Source organism: Phyllopteryx taeniolatus, chromosome 14, assembly GCF_024500385.1.
Source record: "Phyllopteryx taeniolatus isolate TA_2022b chromosome 14, UOR_Ptae_1.2, whole genome shotgun sequence".
NCBI lineage: Eukaryota > Metazoa > Chordata > Actinopteri > Syngnathiformes > Syngnathidae > Phyllopteryx > Phyllopteryx taeniolatus.
Genome location: NC_084515.1, coordinates 5,634,006 through 5,655,224, shown reverse-complemented (window position 1 = coordinate 5,655,224; position 21,219 = coordinate 5,634,006). Strand labels below are relative to the sequence as shown.

Below are 21,219 nucleotides of genomic sequence, written 5' to 3'. Positions count from 1 at the left end.
CACAATGGTATTGTATATGGATCACGTGAAATGTAAAATGTGTGTAAATAGACCAGGGGAAACATATTGGCCAGCCTCTGATTTGGTTTTGTCTGCCTATGCTGCAGGACAAATTCTGACTCAGCGCTTCACCAGAGTACATTAGCTCCTGGCCAGCAGGCATCCTTCATGTGTGGATCACATGAGCTTCAGCCCAAAAGAGGTACAACATAGGTTTTCATTTGTCTACACACATCCCGCGACCCTTGTGAGGAGAAGCAGCTCAGAAAATGGATGGATGTCTACACACACATACAGCTACACAGCTTTAATAAGTGACTCTAACACATTTGGTTTTAATATGGATCAAAAGAATCTGTACATCTGGGAAGATACCAGCATCCCGCAAGTAAAATTTTTTTATTTATCACTATGCTCCATTCTTTGATTTCCTGATGTTAACGTGTGTGTTTGGGGGTGGTGGGTGGGGTGGCGGGGTTGATATATAATTTCTCTTTTTTTGTAACTTATTTACTCAAAGATATTGTTAGGATTTTATGATGCATTTCCCCCCCCCCCCATAATATTTTGTTGCTTTCAATTGACAGTTAAGTGGATGTGGTGGGTGAAATGTGGCAGCGATTTCATGCTGTCATCCTTACTTCTCACAACCTCTGGAGTCACCCCGAGCGACTGAGGATGTGCCTTTTTATTTCTCTCCTTTTCTGTAGTTCTGCTACTAACGGTACCAGGATCTCAAATTTTCAAAAGGGAGGTTGAAGAAGAAGGGCTAAAACAGAACTGGGATTGCAAAAAGGTGCAGAGATGTTTTATTTCATTGTCAGTTTTAATCCGCTCTTCACAACAACTCAAGATGTACATGATCTTTTCTCCTTTCAGGATGTTTCAAGATCCAAATCCTACGAAGTCCCTGGAATCCAGTGAGTTCTATGGCATTTTTCACCTTCTCTAAATTGTCTAATTTATGTGAATAAATTCCTATTAAAACTCGTAAGTCATGTCACTTGTATCTCAAGGCACCACTGTATTATTTTACATAATATTGTAGTATTTCCTCTTTAAATCAAGGATAAATAAGAAAATCATCTAGTTAAAAAAATACTTTTCATTTTTGTAATTTTTTCCCCCACTTTTAAATGGATGGTGGCTCTGGATTTCAATGCAACAGTCTCTTTTCCGCCAGCATATTTCCATCACTGGAGCAGCATCTCAAACCAGTTGCTCACAGCACTGGTGGTTCTCTGCCTAACCTGTCAAACGTCCACTTCCCTCCTCCGCTGTCCACCCCGCTGGACTCCGATGAAGCGGCAGCCCTCTCGTTCAGCTCTCCCAACAACAGTTCTCAGATGCTGGATAAAACACAAGGTAGTGCAACAATCGACAATGCTCATTGTTGAACACATGGAGTGCGTTAATCTGTCTGTAACTTTGTTTTTGTTTTTTTATTCATTTTTATTTATGTATTTATTTATTTTTTTTGGGTGCTGATTCCACTGTGTGTTTCATGCCATTGTTTTTGTATGCTGGGTAGGAGTGAATTGCTCTCAGCCCACAGTAACCATGGAGATGCAGTCTGGGCAGGACAACATGGAGCCTCTCGTTCTTAACACAGGAGACCCTCACTGGCAACATAACTTACAGCACTCACCAACATCTGCACCGCTCCCTCTCTCTCAGGTACACCCGACACCCCTTTTGGTGTCCGTGAGATTTTTCCAATGTGAATACAGTATGTGCCTTGGCTCAGTAATTGCTGCGAAACACTGCTTTAAACATTTAAAGCAACTGCATTGGCCATGGCTGTTTACAGGCTGCGATCAACACCATGAACCTGGACCACCAGTTGTCCCAGTACGCCTTCTTCAATCAGCGGCCGTCGTCCCAAATACACCAGAACCAGCCTGTGAGTTTCTTGTTAAGGTTTTTTTACATGCAATCACTGATGTTCATTTTGATGAATGTCAAATTAATAATAACAAGGCAGGACATTTGGGTGCTTAAAGTACTGACGTTGGGCATAATTTGAGTATTTTTTCTCCATTGCGATCCAAGTCAGTAAAGGCTTGATTGTTGGATGTCCCTGAAAGATTTTCCTGTTCAGTTATCCTGTGGTGTGTGTTATGAGTGGTGTGTTATTTTTCCTCCTGATTAGCTTGTTATCGTTAAACATTCAGTATTTACAATCGCAAATTCTTGGGCCGATCCACGGACTTGGGGCTCGTGAAACAGAGCGATAGCCAATTAGGAAGCGACTTGAAGCACAAAGCTGTTGTTGATTTTCCCAGCAAACAGGTACGGTCCAGATGCCATCCACTGTGACCTCCTGCACCACGACGGACAGTCAGATGTCCTCACAATGCAACATGGCCATGGACATGAATACGGTGAGGTGTGGATATGTGCCACTTCTTTCCTGCCATCTTCTTCCTAAAGTTTGCTTTTTGAAATGCATCACCTAATACAGTATGTACTATACTTTAAAACTAATCTTACAACATTACCCTTGGAAATATATGACTTACAGATTATTTCATTTGGAAAATAATGCACCAGAAGTGCGTATGTACATGCACGTTTTAAAGATTTTATTTTCAGAATGGGTTTTATCTATGCTGATCTCTTTCTTTGGTAGATTTTGTCAATGAAATCCTAAGATCTCTGCTAACCTCCTACATTAGCTTGTCTCGGATTCGAACTTGACATCTTTGAAAAGTGTCTGTTTTTGACAGTATTAGTCATTTGTTGTTGTTATAGTCATTTATGTAACAACATTTGTCAGATGGATTTATGCATGAATGTTGTAAACTTCTTCAATCTGGAATGAGGAATTTCATTTTGAATTTCGCCAATAAGAAATAGAGTGGGCTAACACCATTTATGTCTTTTTGCAGGAGACTGCAAAAACTGTACTGATGAATCAGGAAAAGGGTGCAATAAGGGACTGCCCCCCTATATGACAAAATTGGAACTAAACCTTGATTTACACCGGTATTCATCTGAAAGATATGCCTTTTCATTGACTTAAAAATGACAAAAATGGAGTTAGCCCTCTCTTGTTCCCGGTAGTGTTGTCATGATAGGGTGGCTTAATGTTGATGTGCTGGAAGTAAGAAGCAAAATAATGTAGATGGTGCCACAACAGCAGTTTTATCTAAAATGGAGAACATCCATCCATCCATTTTCGATACGGCTTATTCTTATTAGCATGTCTTTTTTAAACAGACTTTATTCAGATATTGGCCCATAATGAATGAGCGCATGTCGTCGTCGTGTCCTTGGGCAAGACACTTAACCCACATTACCTAGAAATGAATGTGGTTGAATATTTGTTGGTGGTCCGAGTGGTTGTAGGCGCAGAATGGCAGCCACGTTTCCGTCGGACTGCCCCAGGGCAGCTGTGTCTACACAAGTAGCTTACCACCACCAGCGTGTGACTGAGGTGTGAATGAATAATGCATGAAATTGTAGTGTCCTCGAGTGTAGAAATGCGCTATACTAGGGTAATGCATTATTATTATTATTATTATTAATTTGTGGTATCTGGTTACATTAGTCACTTGCAAAATTCCAGGAGTTTTTACAGTTTAATACTTTCCTGGGTGTTCACTGGAAATGTGCTAAAGTTTGATTTATTAACCCAGATAAACTTCCAATGGAAAGTTTCTGGAAATGTGGCACACTGCAATTTGCAATCTGACTACTAATACATTTCAGGTATCATTTTAAAGCCACCACTGAAAATGTTTTACAAGACTCCACATTCTTTCTACACCTTACTGACAAATGAAGGGAAGTTTTTGAATGACTCAAAACATATCCTCTTGTATCAGGCCAGCCCACTCCAACAATACCGCAGCAGGGTGGGATCCTCTGCCAATCAATCTCCAACCTCCCCCACTTCCAACCAAGGCTTCTCACCTGGAGGTTCGCCTCAAGTAAGGGCGTGTGAACAAACGGGCTGCAGACTGGCTCTGTGTTAAACGACCCCCGTCCCTGGCATTGTGGTTCTTGTTGCTGTGTTCTCCATGGCTACAGCAGATCTGGGCAAAGGAATGTTCAGTTATATTCCATAAAGCAGCAGTTCTCAAACTGGCATACCCAGATCTCCGGGGTTCTGCGAGACGTAGCTTGTGGTCTGCAAAATAATCTGCAATAAATTATGTCGTATCATTTCAAAAAGGCATATGGGGACCGGGACACTAATAAAACAAAAATAATAAACAAATTAGTCTGCCCTACTTTAACTTTGGTCCAATGAAAAGCTCTGATATGATTGTGACGTAAAGTGGACCCCGCTATTTGCGGGAAATAGGTTCCGAGGCCAACTGTGAATAACAAAAATCTGCAAATACTTGACGCCCGTTATAATTACCATGGGAAAAAATATGCAAATAAGATGGGGATCGGGTAATAAATTCCCCCCAAAATCCAAGAATAGGTCCAATTCGCGAATGCAACACCGCGAATATGCAGGGTTATCATAAAATACATCTCACATTCCTGCATGAATAAAGTGGATTATTTTTTTTTCGGGGGGAAAATGCATTATTTTTTCTCATTTTTTTATGTATTTTTTTTTTTTTCTCCAAGAACAAAAGGCATATTTTTTCAAAAGTATAGTCCTGTTTTCTAGAGAATAAAGGTGTCTTTCAAAGAATAAATGGTATACCTGTAATATTGTGAGAATGAAGTTGTATTTTTTTAAATGCACTTGCTAAAGAATATATATCTCCCCTCACTCAACTTTTAGTTTAATATCATTGTACAGTATTACTACTTAATCTTGAAAAAATATGACTTTATTCTCATAAGAATATGATCTTTTTATCCCAACATGATACATTTTTGTTCTGGTATAGCTTACTTTTTTTGTTTTCCTTTGGGGGCGGTTTGACTCAGATGGTAGAGTGGTTGTCTCCCAACCCTAAGCTTATGGGTTTGATTATCCTAACCTAACCCATGTCCAAGTGTCCCTGACCAAGATACTGAACCCATTTCCTCCTGATGCTGCGTCATCAGTAGGTGAATGAGGAGACAGTGTTAAACCGCTTTGAGTACATCTAAGTTAGAAAAGCAATATACAAGTGAAAGCCCCAAACCCATTCTTAAAAATTCTCATAACATTAGGGCTTTTTTATCTGTTGAAACAAAAAAATATATATTTTTTAAAATGTATTTGTCACTTTGACGTTTCCCCCCGAAAATAGGCATTTTTTTAATTCCAATTCCAATTTAGGGGTATTTATGTTTAACATGGGTTAATGTCATCGGGGGCAATTTTCTTAGTACTCAAAGAGTCTGATAACTCCTGACCTAACGTATATTTACAAATCTGTTTATATGTAGTTAATTTACTGTTGCACCAAAAACCAGAGCATATCATGTCTACATTTTAAAGCAAAATTACTTCATGCATTGCCCAGATCTGTCTATTTGTGATAAAATTATGAGTGACATAATGTAGCTAATGTGCCAGACGTTGCTTCCCCACTGCTTTGCGTTTCTTGTATCGCATCCTCTGTATTCCCTCCCCTAATACCCATCAGAATATGGAAATGGTTTTACACAAGCTAGGGGGATTTTAGGCAATGCAGCAGGAAATGGTAATCCCCTGGAAGTGTGTGTGTGTGCGTGCGTGTGCGTGCGTGCGTGCGTGTGCGCGTGTGTGCGTGTGCGCGTGTGTGTTTTAGGCGTGTTAATCATTCTCAAGGATGGATCTTAACAAATTGAGCTTGGCTTTGCTTGGTGGTGCATTTAGATAATCGGAGCACACACAAGGTAAACACGGCTCAGGGTTGTTAATCTGTAACTCCCTCTGTATTTGTAAAAGAGATTTCGTGGGGATTGCATTATTATAAATATTTTGCTGTTTTTGCATCCTAGCTTTTCAGGAAAAAAGAATGAATAAGCCTTTAAATCTACACTAGGTATAGAATTAAATTCTGAATGAACATATTTAAAGGCAAAGTGAAAAGATAGGTTAGTTTTAAAAAAAATAGTAATCATAATAATAAGCTTTTGCTTTTAAGTGATGGTTTGGCAGTGTGCATTAGAACATATTTTCCTGCTCTGATGCTTTAACCGCAGGCTCAACTGTAATTGTCACCCTGATTCCGTGTTATGTGGTTCAGCCTCGTGGGGACATCTGCTGCACACGCACGCACGCACACACTAGGAGGAGCTCCGGTTGAGGAAATGATCCAAGAGGTTCGTCCAGGAGGAAAAAAATAAATCATAGATTTAAACATTTTATTTTTATCGTGAGAGATAAGTCTATTTTAAGTATTTGGGCCATTCTGAAAATACAAAAATATATACACAATGTGATTGAAGTCCTAATATTATGAGCAAAAAAGTCTTACTTTCAAGACTAAAGTTGTCGATTTTCAAGAAAAAAAGTAGTTTATATTAACTTGAATTTTAACAAGTGATTTTCAGAATTGCCCCCCACAACTGTTCCTCTGATATTATTCCTTCCCACAGCTTGTAAAAATGCAACTTTGTTCTCTTAATATTATGACTTTAATCCAAAAATTATACAGCTTTTATGTCAAATATATAACTTTATTCTTACAGTATTACAACTTCAGTCATAAAAATTGTCTAAAAAATATACAACCCCAATTCCAATGAAGTTGGGATGTGTTAAACATAAATATAAACAAAATACAATGATTTGAAAATCATGTTCGACCTGTATTTGATTCAATACACTATAAAGACAAAATATTTAATGTTCAAACTGAAAAACTTTGTTTTTAGCAAATAATCATTAACTTAGAATTTTATGGCTGCAAAAAAGCTGGGACAGGTTAATGTTTACCACTGTTTTACATCACCTTTTCTTTTAACAACATTCAATAAACGTTTGGGAACTGAGGACACGAATTGTTGAAGCTTTGAAGGTGGAATTATTTTCCATTCTTGCTTGATGTACAGCTTCAGCTGTTCAACAGTCCGGGGCCTCCGTTGTCGTATTTTACGCTTCATAATGCGACACACATTGTCAATGGGAGACAGGTCTGGACTGCAGGCAGGCCAGTCTAGTACCGCACTCTTTTAGTACGAAGCCACGCTGTTGTAACACGTGCAGAATGTGGTTTGGCATTGTCTTGCTGAAATAAGCAGGCGCGCCCATGAAAACGACGTTGCTTGGATGGCAGCATATGTTTCTCCAAAACCTGTATGTACCTTTCAGCAATAATGGTGCCTTCACAGATGTATAAATTACCCATGCCATTGGCACTGACACAGCCCCATACCACCACAGATGCTGACTTTTGAACTTTTCGTCCATAACAGTCCGGATGGTTCTTTTCCTCTTTGGCCCAGAGGACACGACATCCATAATTTCCAAAAACAATTTGAAATGTGGACTCGTTGGACCACAGAACACTTTTCCACTTCGCATCAGTCCATCTTAGATTAGCTCAGGCCCAGAGAAGCCAGTGGCGTTTCTGGGTGTTGTTGATAAATGGCTTTTGCTTTGCATAGTAGAGTTTCCAGTTGCACTTACGGATGTAGCGCTGAACTGTATTTACTGACATTGGTTTTCTGAAGGGTTCCTGACCCCATGTGGTGATATTCTTTACACATTGATGTCGGTTTTTGATGCAGTGCCGCCTGAGGGATCGAAGGTCACGGGCATTCAATGTTGGTTTTCGGCCTTGCCGCTTACATGCAGTGATTTCTCCAGATTCTCTGAACCTTTTGATGATATTAAGGACCATAGATGATGAAATCCCTAAATTCCTTGCAATTGTACGTTGAGGAACATTGTCCTTAAACTGTTAACCTGTCCCAGCTTTTTTGGAACGTGTTGCAGCCATAAAATTCTCTGTTAATGATTATTTGCTAAAAACAATAAAGTTGATCAGTATTTGTAGTGTATTCAATTAAATATAGGTTGAACATGATTTGCAAATCCTTGTATTCTGTTTTTATTTATGTTTAACACAACGTCACAACTTCATTGGAATTGGGGTTGTACAACAAAAATATATGACAAATATACTTCATTCCGGTAAGATTCCGACTTACAATAAAACATTTTTTACTGTGCCCCCAATACTAGTTTCTGTTTTTATTCAGAAGCTCCAAAAAATATGACAAAACTGTGATTAATTCCTACAACGTTTGGTCTTTTTCTGTCTTCGTATCACACAGATTACGAATGCTTGCAAATATTGGATTGAATAGTTGAAATACCCATGTATTGTTTCCTTACGTGATGCTTCTTCTTTGTGTGCCCCCAATACCTGGTAGAGAATTTGTTCTTCCTGAAGTTTGCAGATTTTGCTGCTTCTTTTTTTTTTTTTGCCTTTGTTTTTTTGTTGTTGTTTATTATAATAACTAATCTGTAGCCTGAATGAAAAATGTTTACCTTGTTGTTTTTTAAATTTATTTATTGTTGCAGCATAACTCCATACTGGATAGTGTCTTTGCTGAGTTCTATGACCAGCAGGTTCCGCCCATTCAGACCAGTGCACTCTCTCAACAGGTTTGCTGCCTCAAAAACACGAAGTCCAAATATCTTTAATTGTGGACAATCCTGTGTAGCAGCTATTCCACTACTGCAGTAGTTCTCAAGCTAATTGGTCTTGGATAATTTTTTTTAAAAGTCTGTGCCTTAAATGGGGAGTCTTTTTAGTAAAAAAAAAAAAAAAAAAAAAAAAAAACCACTTTTTTGTCATAATTGTTAACATAGTCATTATAACTTGACAGTAGTACATAATAAAACAAATCACCCGTCTCGGGAAAAGCATCTTCTTCATGATTGAGTGTTACTATAACACTAAAGTCTGGATGTTTCTTTTTATACAATAACGAATGAAAATAGTGAAACATGTTTGTAGGTTTTTTTTTTTTTTTTAAATTGATCGTTGAAATTGGACAGCCACGTCATCCCATATGAGTAAGCGCTTGCAGATTCATTTCCGCATATATAATGTCACGACTTGGATGGAGACTGGACCCAAGAGCAGATGGAGGCTGAGAGGTTGTGATGAACAGTTTATTGAAAAGGGAAAGGTAGATGGTCCTTGAGATCCGCTGGCAGGTTGTTGAGGCAGAGAATACGTGGTAGGCAGTGACGAGGATGGGCAGCTGGCTTGACGGCGAGGTGGCAGAGATCCACTTGACGAGGGACACATAGGATACACTGAGGACAAGGAAGAACACGAAGGTCAGAACGATGACAAGGAATTGAGTAGGCTTACTTGGAGACTGGGGAGCCGTTGTATCGCTTGGAAGCTTCAATACTCTGGCAAGGTTTTCCGGGATCAGGCAGGCTTAAATGCAGGTGGTAACGAGGACGGATTGGTGACAGGTGCGCGGCTGAGGAAGGTGCTGGAAAGAGAGAGGGGAGGGGAGGGAGAGAGAGAGGGCGCAAAGCGCCACCCAGGCTCCAACAGAAGAACTGCAGGATGGCTCATGACATAAAAACCTGTTTTGTCAGTTCGATTTTGTATTTATCGCATCACAAATGCCTCTAAGATGTTTGAAAAAGAGTTCCTTTGGATGGCAAAGGCATTTCTGTAAGGTGCATGGTGGGATTGTGACAGATGCGGACTTTGACGGGCACACCGCTGGCTGTCATAATGTCGGACAACAGGGTCTCCAGGCCAAAACTTTCGCCTAAGGTCCCAAAACTGCGATCAATCGTCGCCTGTAAACACTCACACACTGAAGCAGCCCGCCCAACCTCAGATCCGCTGGCCTTCGCTCAGCTATGAAATTACCAATAATAGTCTAACTTGTCTCTGACGCAAAGTTGTGCCGCCAGTGGCGCAGTATTTTCTCCGTTCACAAAAATAGGGTCCTAAATGTTATCGGTTTGAAGCTTTATCTTTTGTGAGGCCACGGGGCTGTGCGTGTGATGAGTGTGACCGTGAGTGCGCAAGAAATTATTTGACGCCTTAAAAGTCACGCCCTCTGTCTCTGATTGGTCGTTTTTTTTTCGGGCACGTTGGTTTCTTGCATATCAAATTAGAGCCACAATATTTTGCCAGAGTTGGCTGTTTGTTTGTTTTTATCACAGATGACATTTATCATGTACTACTGTCAAGTCATAATGAGTTTCAACAAATATGAGAAAATTTGATTTATTTTTTACATTTTTTTAATGACAAGCTGCCCTTTTGGTTCCTTTTTAAAAATTAAACACCTCATGACCATTTACTTTGAAATTGTCAAAAAAAATAGCAATTCCCATGGCATTTAGGGGTTGGCATGGCCTTTGTCTTATCAGTGCTAGGATTATAATGGGGGTTCTTGCAAAATGTTGTTTGATTTTGAAAGCCCCTGCACTATTGTATTGTTTCTTCCTCCTTGTGATTGCCAGCTGGAGCAGTTCAACATGACAGAAACATCCAACTGCTGTGACAGCTTCAACAACCAGACCTCCACCCTCAACTACTCCCAGATGATGGGCTTGTCTGGTGGCCACTGTAACCACCAGGGCTCTCAGCAGCTGGGCTACAGTAGCCATGGCAACATCCCTAACATCATTCTCACAGGTGCTCTTCTGTCATACTCAGAAATATCAAGAAATACAAATATGTTTTAGAACGAGTTGTAGCCTTAATGCAGAGAACCTTTGGAGATCGAGAAACACTCTTTTTGACGTAAGTCGAAATCAGAAATTGTGTGAAATGTTAAACACTGTCATACTCATATTGCAATTGTATTTTTAAAGACAAAAATGCTCCCTGTGTTTTGTGATTAGTGATTAAGGTGAAATAAAAGCTATTTCAAGTAACAGCAGTAATACAGTGTATCGATTTTGCACTTACTCTATTGCATTGCATTTATCCATCCAATTTCTATAGCCTGGACTGGTAGGTAGCCAATCGCAGGGCATATTGCATTTGCTTGAAATCCTGGTAAAAACTCCTGACAACAGGTAACCATTTAGAATACTACACATGGCAGTCGCCAAAGTGATTTTTTTACCAACAAAAGACATGCTACAAACATAAAAGTGAGTAGAAGCAAATTAGCATGGAATAGTAAGACCACCCCGTCCCAACAATATTCCTGCCTTTGGAGGTAGTGCAGGTAGTTTCTACAGCGGTGACGTAACCTAAGTTTGTACACAAGTCATCCATCCATTTTCTGAGCCGCTTCTCCTCACTAGGGTCGCGGGCATCCTGGAGCCTATGCCAGCTATCATTGGGCAGGAGGCGGGGTACACCCTGAACTGGTTGCCAGCCAATCGCAGGGCTCATACAAACAAACAACCATTCACACTCACATTCACGCCTACGGGCAATTTAGAGTTGTCAATTAATTGCATGTTTTTGGGATGTGGGAGGAAACCGGAGTGCCCGGAGAAAACCTACGCAGGCATGGGGAGAACATGCAAACTCCACACAGGCGGGGCGGGGGATTGAACCCCACTCCTCAGAACTGTGAGGCAGACGCTCTAACCAGTCGGCCACCGTGCCTACACAAGTCATGTTTACAGTCAATTTGTGGTTGAGAAACACTTCTTGCCATGCAGTGGTGCCTTGAGGTACAAGCTTGATTAGTGACCACATTTGTAATTCAAAACACTCGTATCGCAAATCATCTTTCCCCACTGAAATTAATGGAAATGCCATTAATCTGTTTTAAGACAGCTGGGCTAGGCTCCAGCAGCCTGTGACCCTAGTGAGGATAAGTGGTAAAAAAATGGTTGGATAGATGGATGGACATTGTATTGCTCCTTCTGGTGTGTGCGCCTTGGCCACCAAGGGGCAGTGAAATACAGACATAAGGATGTACAGAGAGACGGTCACAACTCCTCAGTGAGTTATATTATAATATTTTTTGCAAAGGGTAAAGAATATATTCTGGTGAGTATTGTTCTATTATCTTTTTACATGTTGCTCCACCGTTTGAGTTCAAATAGCCATTGCTTAAAGGGTTATAAAACCACATCACCAGTGCTATTTGTCAGCCGTCTATGGCTTTTTGCATTATTTGTTAGCATTAAGCTAAATCTGGTAGCTTGGTAGTTCAAAGTTGAAGTCAATTAAGTCTTACAAATACCAAGTCAAAGTCAGGTTGAGTATTTCATAACGTTTATCTAAACAAGACCCAAGAGTCATGTGACCCAAGTCCTACCCCTCTGGTAAAAAGCTAGTTATGGGATCTCAATGCCAAAGAGACAAATGAGGCCATTTACCTTTCGTCACATTTTCTGTTTGGCTCCTATGCAGTGAGTGGAGAGTCTCCTCCCAGCCTGCCGAAGGACCAGGCTGACCCCCTGTCAACAGATATCAGCTTCGATGTTGATGCCCATTTCCCACTGGACGACCTAAATATCGACCTACTGACACTTGATGGCCTGCACATGCTCAACGACCCGGACATGGTGCTCGCTGACCCAGCCACAGAGGATGCCTTTCGACTGGATCGCCTCTGATTGCAGTGTGCACTGGTCTTGGCTTCGTTTTGGCTTATTCACCAATTTGCCCGATTTACTCCCATAAAAAGCTTTTTAAAGAGAACGGCCAGCTTCCCTCTTCTGGACTGGAAAATTGGCAACATCTTAAAAGCATCAAGGTACAAACTCTGTTTGCGGTTCTGCCAATGACAAGTAAATGAGTTGTGATTATTTGGTAAAAGGTTATATGGTTTGAAGGAATCGTGTGGTCTGGTCAAACTGACGAAACATTGTAAAGCAAAAGCAGTGGCGTAGTGTGGGGCTGTGAAATGGCCGACACCCACAGGCTCAAAACCTCTATTCATCCATTTTCCAGAGTCCTTATTCTCATTAAGGTTGGGGGTGAGCTGGAACCTGTCCCAGCTGACTTTGGGTGATGGGCAGGATGCACCGTGGACTGGTTGCCAGCCACCATTATTTATCTAACATAACAAAAAAAATTGGAAAAATAAATAAATAAATAAGCCCCAATACCAATGAATTTGGGACTTTGTGATTAACGTAAATATAAACAGAATGCAATGATTTCATCCTATATTCAATTGAATACACTACAAAGACAAGATATTTAATATTCAAACTGATGAAAATCTTTTCTTTTTTTTTTGCAAATATACTCTCATTTTGAATTTGATGCCTGCAATACATTCCAAAAACTGGGACAGAGGCTACAAAAGACTGGGGAAAGTTGAGGAATGCTAAAGAAAACACCCGTTTGTAACGTTCCACAGATGAACAGGTTAACTGGAAACAGGTGAGTGTCATGATTGGGTATAAAAGGAGCGTCACCGTGATAAAAGGAAATATAGATAAAAGATAGAAAGATGAGAAAGATAAAGGCCTAATTAGAAGCCATATGAACACAGCCGCAATAAAACTACTACTGAAACCAGGGAAAGACCCCACCAGCCAGCGAATTACTGACCACTGTCACTAATTATTATGGACATCAAAATAATTTCTAAGGCTTTAGCCAACAGATTAAAAAGAAATTCTCCCGTCGATAATACCTGGTGACCAAACCGGTTTCACTAAAGGTCGGAGGTCCACCAACAATTTCAGTCGACTGATATACCTAATAAGTATGTCTCAGTGTAATAATCTAAAAGCAATCGTCTTTTCACTAGATGCAGAATAAGCGTTTGACAAAGTTAACTGGTCTTTTCTTTTTGCACTACTTCACAAATTGGGCTTCTGTGACTCATATGTTCACTGGATCGCAACATTATATAACTTACCCAAAGCAACTGTCACCACAAATGGAGTCACATCACAAAGTTTCACTTTACAAAGAGGAACTAGACAAGGATGACCACTCTCGCCCCTACTATTCGCACTATTTATCGAACCACTGGCAACAGCGATACAGCAGAACACTAGTACTAAAGGAAAAACGTACCTGTACTGGAAAAAAATTGTGACGACTTAAAACGTTGGGACAGTCTACTTATTTTACTTCTAGGGTGTATACCTACATTAAAAATGAAAACATTACCTCAAATTAACTATTTATTTTCAGTGATCCCATTGTTCACAAGCAAGGATGGGGTGAGTTTCACCACTTTATGAAGATCTACGTGAGCAAATAATCTAACAGTTTAAGAACGTTTCTCAATGTACAATTGCAAGGAATTTATGGATTTCATCATCTAAATTCGATAATATAATCTAAAGATTGAAAGAATCTGGAGAAATCTCTCCACAGTAAGCAGCAAGGCCAAAAACCAAAATTGAATGCCAGTGACCTTCGATCCCTGAGGCGGCCATGCATTAAAAACTGGCATTATTGTGTAAAGGATATTGCCACATGGGCACAGGAACATAGTCAGTTAACACAGTTCGTCGCTACATCTACAAATGAAAACTAAAACTCGACCATGTAAAATTAAAGCCATACGTCAGCAACACCCAGAAATTCCACCGGCTTCTCTGGGTCCTAGCTCATCTGAGATGGACTAGCGCAAGGTTGAAAAGTGTGCTGGGGTCTGACGAATCCGCATTTTAAATATTTTTTTGGAATCATAGGCGTCGTGTCCTCTGGGCCAAAGAGGAAAAGGACCATCCGGATTGTTATCAGGGCAAAGTTCAAAAGCGAGAATCTGTGATGGTATGAGGGTGTGTTAGAGCCCATGGCATGGGTAACTTGCACATCTGTGAAGGCACCATTAGTGCTGAAAGCTACATACAGGTTTTGGAGCAACATATGCTGCCATCCAAGCAATCTCTTTTTCAGGGACATCCCTGCTTATTTCAGCAAGACAATGCTAAGCCACATTCTACCCGTGTTACAACATTGTGGCTTCGTAGTAAAAAGGTGCAAGTATAAGACTGGCCTGCCAGCAGTCCATTATGAAGCACAAAATATGACAACGGAGACCCCAGACTGTTGAGCAACTGAAGTTGTACATCAAGCAAGAATGGGAAAGAATTTCACTTACAAAGTTTCAACAATTATGTCCTCAGTTCACAAAATGCTTATTGAGTGTTGTTAAAAGGAAAGGTGATGTAACACAGTAGTAAACATGCCCGTCCCAGCTTTTTGGGAACGTGTTGCGGGCATCAAATTCAAAATGAGTGAATATTGGAAAAAAAATCCGGTCTTTGTAGTGTATTTTATTGAATATAGGTTGAAAAGGATTTGCAAATCATTGTATTCAGTTTTTATTCATGTTTTTTGTCCTTAAATATATTTCCAAAGGTGCTATTGACATGAAAATTTCAACCCAAGTAATGCATACATACAAAGAAGAACAAATAAGCTCAGAAATTAAGTTGTGTGTAATAATGTGAAATGACACATGAGGAAAAGGAAAAAAGTATTGAACACATGAAGAAAGGGAGGTGCAAAAAGGCATGGAAAGCCAAGACAACACCTAAAATCTATAAATGATCCAACAGCAATCCAGCCCGTTGTCAGTGAAAATGAATATTAGCTGGTTCAGTTGTAATTGTTGGCCTACAAAAAGGTCTCATTGCCAAGGTGTGAGTCAAGACACATCACATGATGGGTAAGAGCAAAAAGCTCTCTCAAGACCATCACAAACTAATTGTTGCAAAACATAACGATAGCATTGGTTACAGGAGCATATCTAAAGCTTCTGAATGTTCCAGTGAGCACGGTTGGGGCCATAATACATAAGTGGAAAGAAAGCCAATCATACCACCATAAATTTGCCTCGATCAGGTGCAAAGAATAATCAGATGAGTTGTTCGAGAGCCAAGGACCACCTGTGGAGAGCTTCAAAAAGACCTGGAATTAGCAGATACTGTTGTCACAAGGAAAACAGTGAGTAATGCACTCCGCCGCCATGGGCTGTATGCACGCTCACCATGCAAGACCCCATTGCTGAAAAAAAAGCATGCCAAAGCTTGTTTAAAGTTTGCTGAACAACATTTGGGTAAGACCGTTAAATACTGGGAGAATATAGTGTGGTCGGATGAGAGCAAAATTGAACTGTTTGGATGCCACAATGCACACCACGTTTGGAGGGGAAATGGCACTGCACATCACCCTAAAAACATCATACCAACACTGAAGTTCGGAGGGGGGGGACATGATGGTGTGGGGCTGCTTTTCAGCAAATGGTACTGTAAACTTTACATTATTGAAGGAAGGATGAATGGGAAAATCTACCAGAACCTTGAAGATTTGAAGACTGCTTGTGTGGAGGAATGGGCCAAAATCACACCAGAGCAATGCATGCGCCTAGTTTCTCCATACAGGAGGCTTTTGAACCTGTCATTGCAAACAAAGGCTTCTGTCCAAAGTATTAAATACCAGTTGGCGTGCTCAATACTTTTTCCCTGTGTCATTTCACATTTATTAAGCACGACTTAATTTAGCTTATTTGTTTTACCGGTACTTTCTTTGTACGTATGGATTACTTGGGTTGTTCCCAACAACTCGTGAAATTTTCATGTCAATAGCATCTTTGGAAATCTATTTAGTGAGAAAAATGGTGACGTGTTACTTATTTCAGCCGCTGTGTGTGTGTAAATATATACACATATATATATATGTGTGTGTGTGTGTGTGTGTGTGTATATATATATGTATATGTATATGTGTGTGTGTGTGTGTGTGTGTGTATATATATATATATATATATATATATATATATATATATATATATACACACACACACACACACACACACTGCATACGGTCGCTACTTTGTTGATTTGATGATCGTCTATCGCAGGATGTTAATGCGGGTCTATTGTAGCACTACATTGTATGAACTTTTTACATACAATAAGTGCTGTGAACGTCCAGATAAAAACTGTGCTACACTGAATTGGTCGGACCCAGGGAGCAGGTTAACGGGGCCGCAAATACTTGACTGGTCCTAGGTTCTGGAAACCCATGCTGTGCCACTGTGAGACCCACTGAGAGCAGCTTCAGACCTCCCTTTACTGAGTTTGCAACGTTTTAATCCCACACAGGAGATGCTGGAGTTTGATTTGACTCACCTTGACAATCATCTGTTCTGCATGAACTCTAATCACTGTGCATCCTTGTTATGCCTTAAGTGCTCCCACGTTTCAATTTTCACAGAAAGATTGCTAAAATGAAAATTACATATTTCAATCATCTTGAGTAATATTTTCTGTTACAGCGGAGTTACTGTCACTGTACTTTTGAGATGTATTGATGTTTTTTTGTTACTTGTCACAAACATTCTTTTGTATTTTACCTTCAAGTACAGTATATATACAGTATACTAAATGGGTTTTTTGTTGTGGCATAAGTGTTTACCTAGTATGTACATTTGAGCCTCCATGTACATAATGTGAGTAGATTAGAGGAAGTTGACCTATGCAAAACACAAAATTGATTTTGAACTGCAGTCAGTGAAACTGATTTTAACCTTTTAGATCCTTGCTTAGAGGAAGCTTAAGTATGTACACAATTCTTATACCGTGCAGAGAAATGCTGTCATGTTTATACAGCATGTATTTTGATATTTAAAAGAAAGAAAAAAAATTCGCAGAGACAAATTGAAGTCTCTTGATTGCTCCCAAAGATGACGTCAGTGTAGTAGAAATATATTTTTTTTTCCCCCAGACATTTAAACAGCCTGTATTCTAGAACAGCATTGTTGATGCAATGAGAATGTATTGAGGTCTATGGAAAGATGTTTGACCTTGAGTATTTATGCGATAACCTTTTGTATTTACAGTCTATTCTATTGTTTGGTCTCCATGAGCAGATTTGGGATATTGTTTTAAAGGATCTTTGTTTTCTATACAGTATAGTAATACTGATTACTTTCATTGTTTTTATTGTATTTATGGTGTCTATCTGTCTAATTTATTCTCAGTTCGCCCCTCTGGTGTCTGGGTTCACATTTCAATTACTCAGTGTGTTTACTTAAAACTTCTACACTACAACTACACTACACTACTTTAAAGAGACAGTTTTCATACCACACCTCTTTAACTCTTGTGTGGACTGGACTCATCAAACATAACATTCTTATCAGCAAATTAAAATAATTGTTCTATAACTCAAATACACATTTTGAGATATTTTCCAATGATCAGCAAATACACACAGATACAAATACACCTTTCATTTGGGGATTTTTTTATAATACAGCTGGTTTCCACGGTTATTCCTTTTGAGGTATAAAATACATATTACAAAATGTTCCTCAAATTGTATTATTAAAATAGTTATAAAAATTCTGAGTAAATCTCATTTTACGACTTTCAAGCTGTTAGTAATTTTAGGGGAAAAAAACCCCATTAAAGATGCCCATTAAAGTTACATGCATGTTGCATGCTGCAATATGTCATTATCATTATTTATGGTGAGACAGACATCTTTGTTGGGCCATTTTCTTTTACCTCGGACTGCACTTCTGTCTATTTAACCATTTTTTTCATGTTATTTAATGAAAATGAAAAATTTGATTTACTAACATATGTGAGGGCCCTTGGATATATCATGTTTTCAAATTAAGTTTTTGCATTACTTTGCTTGTTTTATTGATTGTAATAATTTTGTGATTGCATGACTGACTTGAGTCTGATTCCCTTTTATGGCTTGATTTTTATATCCTACCTGTTGGTTTAAACTGTCATTTGTCTATCGAATCATGTTATCCCGATAAGTTGGAAGAAAAAAAAAACATCAGTTATCTGTTAACTATTTTTTTCGTAGTGTTACACTGCGAAATACGGTACCATATGTGCTTACTACTTTTATATTGTCATGGTAAATCTGACTTGCTTTGTATATTGCTTTGTGCTTTATGTAATATGATGGCACAGTAAGAAAATGCACTATGATGTAACATGCTGCAATATGGCATTATGATTATTTATGGTGAGAGACATCGTTGTTGGGCCATTTTCTTTGAGCTCGGACTGCACCCTATTTTTCATCCTTGTTAAGCGACAGTGGATATAAAAAGTCTACACACCCCTGTTCAAATGCCAGTTTTATATATATATATAAATATATATATTTTACCAAGATAAATCATTTCAAACCCTCTTATACTATTATGGTGTGTGTGTTAGTGTGAGTACTTTTTTTTGCCATCAGGCTTTTTCCCTATTAAGGGGGGAGAAAAAAAATAAATATATGATTTGTTCTGTCTAATACTTAATAACTCTCATATTGTTAATTGCATTATTTTGCTTACCAGCCCACTGCCTGTACAGATCACCTCACATTTAAATGCACTTTGATATTCAACGTGAAAAGTACAAAAACAATTTCAGAACTATGAACATAGATGTCACTCATCTGAGTCTTTTTTGTGCATTTTGAGGACAGCCGTGCTGGTCCAAACCTCATCCAATGGCAGCTAAATTATGACATTTTTTTTTTTGTTTAAGAGGAAACAATTCCTAAAGTATCACGTGTTTTTCTGCCGAGAAGGGCTGCACTATGGTGTTACGAGCTCACTGCAAACTTCACCCTTAAAGATCTTTTTGTTTTCTAATATAAATGACCCGTCAAATTAGACCAAATGCATCATAAGTTGGCTGTTGCTTGTTTTTAAATGTACCTGATGTATTTGAATATGTATTTAGTTTCTGACGGCTACTGTCTTTGTATCTTTGTATTATTATTTGTACATGGAATTTACAAGAGGAAAACGTCTATGAAGATGAACTGTTGTAGACCTATTTTTTTTTTAAATGGGGGCAAGAGATGGATGAATGGATAGACAGATCATCGAATTCACATTTAAATTTCTTTTGTTGAACATACTGTACACAAATATGCAAAATTGTCTCTTAAAAATATTCATTCTAAATGGCTTGCAAAAACAAAACTAAAATTGGTTGACCCCCCCCCAACAAAAAAATCCATCAAAGAGTGTGTGTGCTGGCGACACGGGAAACAAACAAAGAAATGTACGTACGATGTGAGACTGTCATCATATAAACTTTCAAGTAACGAGTCATAAAGCAAATGAGTGCAGCTACTAAACATGCAAAATTCGGTTTTCACGCCTAACTATAAAATGGAGATAGACAATCGTAGACGTCTTAACCAAAGTTAGCTCGTAATGTGGAGTGTCGATAGTAGAAGCCACACTTGTCTTGGCGCCCTCTGCAGGAATACAGCTGTCAAAAATCCATTTATATTAATCACAATAATACACTCAGCAATTTAGGACCAGTAGGTAATTGAATTTGTCTCCAGTGGTTGGAGTCAGTTACTCTAGTACTATAGCCCAAAAAATAATAATACTGTATAACAAAATATAGCTTTAGATTTTTCATGACTGCAAAGTACAGCAACATCGATCCATTTTCTGAGCCGTTTCTCCTCACTAGGGTCGCAGGCGTGCTGGAGCCTATCGCAGCTATCATCGGGCAGGAGGCGGGGTACACTCTGAACTGGTTGCCAGCCAATCGCAGGGCACACAAACTAACAACCATACGCACTCACATTCACACCTACGGGCAATGTAGAGTCTTCAATTAACCTACCATGCATGTTCTTGGGTTGTGGGAGGGATGAAGGAAACCGGAGTGCCCGGAGAAAACCCACGCAGGCACGGGGAGAACATGCCAACTCCACACAGGCGGAGCCGGGGATTGAACCCCAGTCCTCAGAACTGAGAGGCAGACGCTCTAACCAGTCGTCCAACGTTCCACCAGTACAGTAACGATAATGTTAAATTCCTGTGCAGCAGTGTCATTCAAAATCGAAAGTAGTCATAATGTGGCAGCTGGTCCATGTATGCAGTCATTTCCAGTGGTGCAAGGTAATAAAGTAAAAAATATTTCATTACTGTCCTGAAGTAAAATTTTCAAGCAGTTGAGTATTTATTTTTGATACAAGGAATAAAAATGGAAAGTTCACAGTCAGCTAGTCGAGGGAGACCAGAATAGGATTTATGTGCTCCCTCTTATGTGTTCCAGTTAAGAGGCGAGGTGCAGCATTTTGACTCCAAAGTGCATTACAGTCATTCGGCCGAAATGTGATGAAGGCATAGATTACTGTTTCAAAGTGCTGCTGTGTGAGAAAAGGCTTCACCTTTGCCAGCCACCTGAGGTGACATAATTATGACTTAACTATTGCACCAATTTTGCAATCCAATTTAAAGTCACTGCCCAATTTAAAACCCAAGTTTAAGACTGTTGGCTTCACAAAGTCTGCCAAATTGCCCAAGTCAACAGGAGAGATTCATAAGGGTCACTGGGACCAAACACCAACACTTGGGTTTTCTTTTTGTTTAAAGTCAAGAGGTTCAATGCCATCCAGGCTTTGTCTTCAAGACGTAATAAAAGCGCTTTTAAAGGAAAAAAAAAAAACT

General features: G+C 39.3%; 1 protein-coding gene across 4 annotated transcripts in view; it reads left to right on the top strand.

Moving 5' to 3' along the window:
* The window catches only part of crtc1a (CREB regulated transcription coactivator 1a), a 31,478-nt gene extending 11,916 nt beyond the window's left edge, over window positions 1–19,562 (top strand). The window contains exons 5-15 of one of the 4 annotated variants that reach the window (XM_061797169.1): window positions 108–202; window positions 711–796; window positions 880–920; window positions 1,184–1,365; window positions 1,532–1,677; window positions 1,811–1,903; window positions 2,286–2,384; window positions 3,831–3,935; window positions 8,417–8,500; window positions 10,343–10,517; window positions 12,204–19,562. In XM_061797169.1, the coding sequence (XP_061653153.1) occupies window positions 108–202; window positions 711–796; window positions 880–920; window positions 1,184–1,365; window positions 1,532–1,677; window positions 1,811–1,903; window positions 2,286–2,384; window positions 3,831–3,935; window positions 8,417–8,500; window positions 10,343–10,517; window positions 12,204–12,409 (1,312 nt within the window). In that variant the 3' untranslated portion in view covers window positions 12,410–19,562. The remainder of the gene's footprint in view (window positions 1–107; window positions 203–710; window positions 797–879; window positions 921–1,183; window positions 1,366–1,531; window positions 1,678–1,810; window positions 1,904–2,285; window positions 2,385–3,830; window positions 3,936–8,416; window positions 8,501–10,342; window positions 10,518–12,203) is intronic. The other 3 variants (XM_061797170.1, XM_061797171.1, XM_061797172.1) reach the window with 3 other exon arrangements.
* The last annotated feature ends 1,657 nt before the right edge of the window (window positions 19,563–21,219 follow it).